Below are 10195 nucleotides of genomic sequence, written 5' to 3' on the forward strand. Positions count from 1 at the left end.
TATAAGGATTAGAAGTGCAGAATTTATCATGCAATAAAGCAAACAAATAATCTTTTCTCCTTCCCCACTCAGCCTTACCACATATTCACAGCAAACAGAGAGATGCATAAAAAACAGCAAACTAGGTTCAGTGATACAACAAGAACAGCCCAACAATCAAATCACCAGTTGAATCTACTACAGCTCTTTTCTAGCATATTATGTGGCCATTAAGCACTTCAAGAGGGAAATAGAAAAACACAGTGAAAACCACCAGTTCCCATATTACCTTGCAAAGCTCTTCTTTTTCACATTCTGCATTGGTTGATTTTCCAGTACTGGGCTGCTGTATCACCATCTCCTCTTTCTGTATCTGTCTTGGATCAGTCTGTATAGAAACAGCCAAGACATCTGGCTGCTCAGAGTTCACAGGTGTTGCGCTTCGCCCACTTTCCTCCATTTCTGTTTCTTCTACAGGTAGTACTAGGGGCTCATTTTGGATTTGATCAGATTTACTTTTTACAGATTCCGTCTCATCGCTTTTTAGTGCTGGGTGGCCGATGGTGACAGATGCTGAAATGCATCCCCTACCTGGCAATTCATCATCTGAGTTTATTTCACTTACACTTCGACTGTCTAAAGACTGTACACTAAATGAGTCAATCCTTTCAAAAGCATCAGAGGAGCAGCAACTTTCAGTTAATTTCTGAAAGTCATCTAGACGGTTATAGTCTGTGCATGCAGATGATGACAGCAATTGAAATGAAGTTTGCATGAGATGAAGACTAGCTTTTGAATCAGAAGCCTCTTGCCTTGAACTTACTGAGCTCTCACTTATTACACTTTCATGGTCCAGAACTTCAATATCGCTGGTTGTGGATGTCCCTGAGGAGAAAGTGCTAATTGGAGGGGAAGGTGTATTGCTTTGCCTGTCCTCGCTTTTGCGTTCCTTTGTGTCCAGGGCCATATTCTTTGCTTCTGAAGATAGAGGCTGTGCAGAAAGGTCAGGCACATGTCCATGCTCATCACTTCCCGAACTTGATTTCACAATAACAGTGGATTCTGCTTCATTCAGATTTTCAGTTGTGCTTTGATCATTATCTTTACCACTGTTTTCATCACACACATGTTCTTTACTTTGTATAGAATTATTTCCTTCTACCTTTTCCTGGGAATTACTGCTGTTTTTCAATTCCACAGGTAAAATTACAGGGATATCATCTGTTTCTGGCAAGTCAGCATCAAAGGATTCCTGTACTGTACTTTTTACTTCCTCTTTGGGTCGCTGAGATTTGGTGGGTGGTGTAGATACCACTGGACTTTTTTGGATGCTCTGAACATCAGTTGGTGAGAGAAAGGCACTAAAGAAGTTATCTGATTCATCTACCACAGTCCTCCTAACTGGTTTGGTGATGGCTGTTGGCGATGATACTGGCTGACTTTGAGGTTCCACATCTGAGTTTGCTCCCCATGTTGAAGTATCCCAACCTCCACTTGCAAGAGAATTTGCTCCTAAAATGAGATGAAGAAAGAGAGGAGAAAACACCAACAACAATTTTTTAAAAAGTACATAGATTATTACAAGTATTTAGGTAAGTATGCCCTATCTAAAAATGCCTATCATATGACCACCTAACCGGGGCTATGGAGCTGGAGTCCGTAGAAGAACACCATGATTGACTCTGGATTCAAAATAAAAGCATATAATAATGTACGGTAAATACATCTGTTTATATTCATATTTTATATTTAAGTAAATATATTCATCTATTATTAGAGTGCCAAGTGCCACTTTTCAACAGCACCCAATCAATGTTCATACAATAGAATGTTTTGTTTAATTCATTCCTTAGTTAATCCAGGTAACAAAACATCCTTATGTTGTAAACCAGTGATTCCCAAACTCTGGTTCTCCAGGTGTATTGGACTCAAGCGCCCAGAAGCCTCAGCCATCTTGGTCAATTGTCTTGGATTCTGGGACCTGAATTCCAAAACACCTAGAAAGCCAGAGTTTGGGAGTCACTGTTGTAAATGTCTTTGCTGGTGATTATTTTAAAAACATAAAGGCAGTTCTTGTAATCCAAGATTTAGCTTCTTTGCTGTTCACCATTAAAAATAAAATAAAATGACATTTTCTGACTTCCAAAAGGATGACATACTCCACCATTACAACAGAACCTCAAATGAAACATCAGGAGGTTTCAAAGTAACTTGGAGTACACATTTTTATATAACTATTAGATAGCATATGCACATAAGGAATAAATGTACAGTAATGGTATGTAGCTTTTTCAGTGGAGCAATAGAAAAAAATAAATTCATCAGAACATGTGCCTCACAAGCACTTCTTTGTTGGTTCACTCTGATCTTAACAAGTTGTATTGTGCATAAATAACCCTTACGTCACCTTCCTGCATGATGATGATGATGATAATAATAATAATAATAATATGGTTTATTTATAATCCGCTTTTCCAAAATTTGATCAAAGTGGCATACAATTGGAGTATAAAACATCTCAATAAAATCAATTAAAAACAGCATTAAAAACAACACAGTAATCATAACAACAAAAAGGCCAAATGGATAGGGGAGTCGATATACACATTACAAGGTCGTCAATGAAAGGGGGTAAGAGATAATATGATTTTCACGGTGGGAAGGATTGGGAAAAGAAGAACGTCTTTAGATTCTTTTTAAAAAGAACTAAGGATGTGGTGGAGCGGAGCTCATCTGGGAGATTATTCCAAGATCTAGGGGCCAGGATAGAAAATGCCCTCTGTGAGGTCCTCACATAGCGTGTTGTTGGGACCTCCAACAATTTCATCCCTGTCGACCTGAGTGTGCAGGGCGGATTGTATGGGGATAGGCGGTCCTCCAAGTACCCTGGGCCCAAGCCATTTAGGGCTTTATAGGTCATTACCAACACCTTGTATTGAGCCTGGAAGCGAATAGGCAGCCAATGAAGATCTTTCAGAATAGGTGTTATATGGTCTGACCTGGAACAACCAGCGACCAATCTCGCTGCCATATTTTGCACTAACTGTAGCTTCCGGGTTTGGTACAAGGGTTGCCCCATGTAGAGCGCATTGCAGAAATCCAGTCGAGAGGTTACCAGAGCATGTACTACAGTTACAAGGTCCCTCTGGTCCAGGTAGGGACGCAGCTGGTGTATCAGCCGAAGCTGGTAACAAGCGCTCCTGACCATCGCATCCACCTGAGATGACAGCTGGAGCGACGAGTCCAGGAGCAAACCCAAGCTGTGGACCAAGTCCTTCAAGGGGAGCGTGACCCCGTTCAGGACCGGATGGCAAATCTCACCACCCAGACCCGGGGAACCTATCACCAGTACTTCCGTTTTCTCTGGATTCAAACTGAGTTTGTTTTTCCTCATCCAGCCCATTACCGACTCCAAGCAGGCATTTAGAGGAGAGATGCCATCCCTACTCACTGCATCAGTCGGAGACACAGAGAAACATATATGGGTGTCATCAGCGTACTGATAACACCGCGTCCTGTATCTCTGGATGATCTCTCCCAGCGGTTTCATGTAAATGTTAAATAGCATGGGGGACAGAATAGCTCCTTGAGGGACACCAGATGTAAGTGCCCACTTATCGGAGCAAACGTCCCCCAGCTGCACCATCTGGAATCTACCCGAGAGGTAGGAACGGAACCACTGGAGTGCAGTGCCCCCGATACCCAACTCCCTCAGGAGTTCCAGAAGGATACCATGGTCAATGGTATCGAAAGCCACTGAGATGTCCAAAAGCACTAACAGGGACATGCTTCCCCTGTCCATGCCCAGACGGAGATCATCAACTAAGGCGACCATGGCAGTCTCAACTCCATAGCCTGCCCGGAAGCCGGTTTGAAATGGGTCTAGAAAATCCGTTTCATCCAGGATCGACTGGAGCTGGAAGGCGACCGCTCTCTCGATCACTTTTCCCCAAAAATGGCAGCAGTGATACAGGGCGATAGTTGTTATGAATCAGGGGTCTAAGGAGGGTTTTTTTAGCAGGGGTTTAACCACATTTAAAGATGCCTAGACCTCTTTATGTAGCTATGGCTTACTTACTCCACTCCACTCTTGTGCCTCCACTGAGAGAGGGAAGGTTTATTAAGAGCTGAACCCCTCCCTCCTTCACTATGAACAACCTACTGTGTTTTAGATATAACCTGAAATGGACTATAATTTCATTATAGAATCTACTAAACAAACATAATCAACTCAGAACAGCTAACATTCTTTGCTATTTTCTAATACAATATTATGCTTACATTCAGTGCTATTATCACAAGACAGATCTAAGCCCTAAATCATGAATGAATAAGAACTGCAAAATGTACAAACACACATCCCATCAAAGGAAGCTGTGGTACAGATAAGCTTGTACAAGATTCACATTAAATAACACAGAGCTTGTTTTCACTATATATACTGGGCCATAACTCCAAAAGGCGCATCTAAACGGTAGAAAGGGTACATCTACATGGTAGAAATAATGCAGTTTTACACCACTTTAATTGCCATGGCACCATCCTACAGAATCCTGGGATTTTTAGTTTTGTGAAGCACCAACACGCTTTGGCAGAGAAGGCTAAAGACAATGTAAAACTACAATTGACCAGGATTCCATAGGATGGAACTAGGAATGACCATATAACACCAGTCTTGAAGTCCCTGCACTGGCTGCCTATTAGTTTCCGGGCAAAGTACAAGGTGTTGGTGATTACCTTTAAAGCCCTACATGGCTTGGGCCCAGAATACTTGAGGGAACGCCTTCTTCCCTATTATCCGTCCCGCACACTAAGGTCCTCTGGAAGAAATCTATTACAGCCAAAAAAATCTAGGCTAACATCAGTTTCCCAGAGGGCCTTTTCTACTACTGCTCCTAAACTATGGAACGACCTGCCGGAGGAGATCCGTCACATTTCCACTCTGGCAGCTTTCAAGAAAGCACTTCTGGCAGGCCTTTCCAACTTAGTTACCCTCCCCAGATATAGAGATATTTGCCCCCTCATCTGTCTATTTTTCCCTGCCTATGTTTCTGCCTTTTTAAAAAAATGTCTTTAATGCCTTTAATGTTTTTATACTGTTCTGTTTTAGTACTGGGAATGGTGGGGGGGGGGGGGGGTAGGCCTAGGGTTTTATTTTATTTATTTTTTTAACTCCATTGTAATGTGATGTATTTTATTGTTGTAACCCACCCAGATTCTTTGTGATTGGGCGGGCTAGAAATAAATCTTTATTATTATTATTATTACTATATCAATTAAAGTGGTATCAAACTGCATCATTTTTACAGTGTAGATGGGCCCTTAGTGTTCCTAAGACACCTCACATCTTTAACTCCTTGCTTACAAAATTAAAGCCACCAGAGCCAGTTGTGAAACGTTTGCCAACTGCTGAGTAAACTAGTGCATCAAAACCTAACATACTAATAAAACACAGAGCACAAACAAGATAACTCTGTTTAACACTCAACATTTTACTTGCTTCTCTGAACAGCCATTCTTCCACTTTCGTCCAAATGCTGCATTAAAAATGACCTTTGAAAACAACTCAACTAAATGAATTAGCCATCTGGTGGCTAGCAAATCAAACAAGGCTGATGGGAGAAGGAGGAGGTGGAGGAGGAAAATGCACAAGGAAACTGAAGTAAATAGGCTTTTAAAAGTGCATATCAGAATTTGTGGGGAAAGAGCATGAGCAGGAAAAAGTCAAAGTCTGATTAAGGGATATGAATCCAGGATTTCAATAACTACCACTTGGTGATTTCAGAACCACAATGAAAAATGGCATCACCATAACAGAAGACACAAATGAAATATATGTTATAACTCTGAAGCCTTTTATCAATACTCATACAAGTCTCTAGAGTGTACATCCCAAGAGATCAAGGAAAGGTCTAATGGAAGAAGTTATTCAATTAAGCAGCTTACTCAAAACCAGTATTACCAAGTATTGTAGAATAGTACTCCCATCCTTCTTAATCATTAGTCATCCCAACAGGGACGTAGCCAGGATTTCGGGAAGGGGGGGGGGGGTCCAGACTAAGTGCCACCATTATAATGGGGTTTGGGTGTGGAGGCGTGGCAGCACACACCATTCGTTTTATCTAATGGAAGGGGAGGTCCGGACCCCAAGAACCCCCCCCCTTGGCTACATCCCTGATCCCAGCTGAATTTGATGGAAGTTGTAGTCCAAAATTGCAGGGCAATAGATGAAGACGAAATTGAAGATAATGTCCTTCATTTCAAGCCACCACAACCCAGAACATTAGTGTCGTGTTATTTAAGAAACCATAGGCCTACTCTCTAGCTGTGTACATCCATGAGTAGTTGTCTACATAGGAGATGATAACCAATGAAAGTCTGTCAGGCAGACAGGAAACAGGCGTAGTGATAATGGAGAACAGAGCTTTATACCCTTCAAAGAAAGGTAGCAAAATGGCAACCTAACTCTGCAAAAGGAAAAGGAAGAGCAAACCCTAAATAACAATTTACCAGTTATGTGTGGCACTTCCAATCTGTATGTTGATAGTTAACGTAATGTAACATGACATACGGGGTGGCTCTTTCTAGCAATATTAAACCATAGGTATTCAATAATTTGCCCTATCAATTTTGCTATTTTGAATGACTGCTGTTAAGAAAAACACACTCAAAGCCCCTCTGGGGCTAATTACTATAATTACAAAGCAACATTATAATCTCTACTGCAGTTATTAACATGCAATGTTCACAAATCCGATCATCCTGCTGCTTCAGAGGCTAGGACATGGAACAATATTGAATGCAAACTATGTTGATCATAGAATCATAGAGTTGGAGAAGACCTCAAGGGACATCGAGTTCAAGCCTCTGCCATGCAGGAATACACAATCAAAGCACCCTTGCATGGCAACAGCTGCCATTGTATATGGATTATTTGTGTCTTCTGCAGCTCCAGAGAACAGGACCTGGAGCAACGGATGCAAGTTACAGGAGAAGAGATTCCACCTCAACATTAGGAGGAACTTCCTGACAGTAAGGGCTGTTAGACAGAGGAACAAACTCCCTTGGAGTGTAGTGGAGTCTCCTTCCTTGGAGGTCTTTAAACAGAGGCTGGATGTCCATTTGTCAGGGGTGCTTTGACTGTGAGTTCCTGCATGGCAGAAGGGATGGACTGGATGGCCCTTGCGGTCTCTTCCAACTCCATGATTTGGTGTTTCTGTGTATGAGATAAGAATGAGGAAAAGGTTATGGCATTGATCTACAAAACACACAAACAAATAAAGTGGAACCTACTCTAGAAAACCGAGGAAAAGCTTATACTTTGGGTGAGTCACTCTCTCAGCCCAGGGACAGGTTCACCTTAGGTCAGGTCGCCATGAGTCAGGAACGACTTGAGGGCAAACAGCAACAAAAACAGCCACAACACACAACTTAGGCAACACTTGTGGTGCTTTGCCAAAACTCTTGCCCCTTCTGAGGAGGAGGATATACAGAATCAAAAAGGGGGAGAAGAGGAGTTGAGGGGAGAGAGAAAAGGGGAAAGCGCAGCCACCGTCAATGGGGGAATCATGTAGAAATAATGCACTCTTGACACCTCTGCAACTGGGATTTGTAGTTCTGTGAGGCCCCAGCACTCTTTGGCAGAGGGGGCTAAATGGGAGCTTGCTGCCTTACAGCTGAATCAATGCACTTTGGCGCCGCTTTAACTGTCACGGCTCCATCCCATGGAATCGTGGGATTTGTAGTTTGTGGAGCGCTCTGAACCGGACGAGGCTAAACGTCTCAGGAAACTGCAAATCCCAGAACTCCTCAGCATTGATCCGGGGCAGGAAAGGCGCCTCAGAGTGCATTATTAAATACCAACCACAAAATCCCAGGGTCCTTAGCACTTGAAAGGGGAGTCAAACTGCATTCATTCTGCAGTGTAGGTGCCGTCTCCGTAAAGCTACAGATCCCAGGGCTCCACAGCATGGCGGTTGAAGCAGCGTAGGACAATGCCACCCTCCTGAAGCCTCCTGCCTGCCCTTGGGAAACTACAAATCCCCCGGTCCAGCCCCTCACTCACCGGCCTCCCTGGCTCCGAGGCCCCCTTCCTTCCCTCCGCCTCCTGCCTCCTCCTCCTCGCCGGCCTGGATGTCCAGCACCCGGTCGATGGACTTCTGCGCCTGAGAGAGCGCCTGCTTGGCGAAGGTCGAGAGCTGCGAGGCGTTGAACCAACTCATCGCCCCTCAGCTCCCTCCGCCACCGCCGCCATGAACCCGGATGGAGCCGCCCGGCCCAACGCGCATGCGCCAAGGGACCGCCTTCGCGTCCACGTCGCAAAAAAAACCCCTCGCTCACGTGACGCGAAGCCCGGTTGCCATGGATACTAAGGAGCGTCGCTCTGGGGAGAGAGAGAGACTGGGCGGCGCCAACCGTCACTCGTGACGTCACCGACTTTGCCCCCCTCTCTCTCTTCTCTCTGGCCCTTCCTTCAGTCTATCCCACTGTTCCCTTTCAAGAGACTTTGGACTCCAGCTCCCAGAAGCCTCAGCCACGTTGGCCAATAGCCTGGGATTCTGGGAGCTGAAGTCCAAAAGCCCTTAAAGGGCACCACTGCCGTATATCACTGAACGTAATGGCAATAGTTCTGACCTAAAACAACTAGCAAAGTTAAAGTCATACCTCTGAATCGCAGTGTCGCATGCACACCCCCTGAATGTCTAGGATCAAAGTCTGGTTATTTTAATTGTGTGGTTTTTTAAAATTGTTTTTAAAGTGGTTTCATTTTTTAGTCTTGTCAGCTGTCTTGGGTCCCTTTTTGGGAGAAAGGCGGCATAAAAGATTAAATAAATAAATAAAATAAAGATAAAATAACAAATTAATTAACAATAAAATAAATAAAATCTGTATGCAAAGGGATCTTCTAGCTCCTTTGAGACCAACTCAAAGAAAGAAGCCCATCAATAAAGTCGAGGATCCCAAACACACTGCAGAAATAACCCACTCTGAGACTGCTTTAACTGCCCTGGCTCAGTGCTAGGGAATCCTGGGAACTGCAGTTGTGACACCAGAGCCCTCTGATAGAGAAGGCTAAATGCCTTAGAAAACTACAGTTCCCAGAATTCCCTAGCACTGATCCAGGGCAGTTAAAGCAGTCTCAAACTGGGTTATTTCTATAGTGTGTTTTGGACGTGCATGCTACCAACTTCTTTCAGTTCGTCTCAAAGGTGCGACAAAATCCCTCTGAACCTTAAATGTCTATGTGTATGTGTACATAGTTTCTTTCATATGGTTAAAGTGAAAATTTGGCCAGGTGGTCAGATGCTGACCCCAGAGTTGTGCTGGAGGACCTGGAGATTCCTAGAGAAATTACCTCTCTGGGCATTTGCATGTCCCCCAGCATGATTCTATGCTTACCTTTCAGTAGGTGTTGACCACGGAGTTGCGCTGGAGGAAAGAGATTCCTAGTAAGATGTTCTTGTTTGGTTTTTTATTCAAGTATTTTTAATGTGCTTATTTCACTTCCACAGGGGTCCTTCACCCCTAACCCCAGCAAATGTTTAGGGCCCACTGTATATTAAAATGTTCAAAGGACACAGAACTTACTCATAAACAAGGCAGCTGCATAATGTGTTCTGAATATTGCAAGGCTTCAGGCCTTGCTATGGGATGCAGACAGTGCCGGTCTCCTTGGTGCATGACCTACACTGGGAAGTGGGCAAGAGGAGGGTGTTGGTTCTGCTGGATCTCTCAGCAGCTTTTGGTACCGTCCACCATGGGATCTTTCTGGACCATCTCTCCAGACTGGGACTTGGGAGCACTGTTGTAGGAGCAAACTCAGAACATGGTGCTGGAGGATTCATTTGACCCTTTTGGTCTCTACACTTGGTTCTCTCTCCAGGATGCTTAACATACATAAGAAGCCACTGCGAGAAGCTATCCAAAGTTTGGAGGTTTGGTGTCACCAGCATATCGCAGACACTCAACTCTTATCTAATTCCAAGGAAGTGGTTTTGATGCTAAAACAGTGTCTGCTTTGGGTAATGGACTGGAGGAAGGCGAACAAATTGAAGTTCACTGAGGCAAGACAGAGGTACTCCTGGTCAACTGAGAGGCAGATTAGGCAGGGTGACCAGATGTCATAACTGCAAAGGAGGACAAGGCACCCCAAATATAGGACACTGAAGAAGAGTGTAGGGCACTCAAGATAGTGTAGGGCATTACAAAATAAAAG

At 43.9% G+C, this 10195-nt stretch overlaps 1 protein-coding gene across 1 annotated transcript in view; it reads right to left on the bottom strand.

Annotated features, from left to right (window-relative positions):
• Positions 1–8248, bottom strand: part of TMF1 (TATA element modulatory factor 1) — a 34746-nt gene extending 26498 nt beyond the window's left edge. Inside the window, exons 1-2 of the mRNA XM_089519306.1 lie at positions 8045–8248; positions 269–1491 (exon numbers count right to left, since the gene is read on the bottom strand). Coding sequence (XP_089375432.1) covers positions 269–1491; positions 8045–8201 — 1380 coding nt within the window. The 5' untranslated portion in view covers positions 8202–8248. The remainder of the gene's footprint in view (positions 1–268; positions 1492–8044) is intronic.
• Between the last annotated feature and the right edge of the window lie 1947 nt (positions 8249–10195).

The sequence above is a fragment of the Sceloporus occidentalis genome, unplaced genomic scaffold (assembly GCF_023333645.1).
Source record: "Sceloporus occidentalis isolate IW3139 unplaced genomic scaffold, rSceOcc1.0.p SCAF_1, whole genome shotgun sequence".
In the NCBI taxonomy this organism is placed as follows: Eukaryota; Metazoa; Chordata; class Lepidosauria; order Squamata; family Phrynosomatidae; genus Sceloporus; species Sceloporus occidentalis.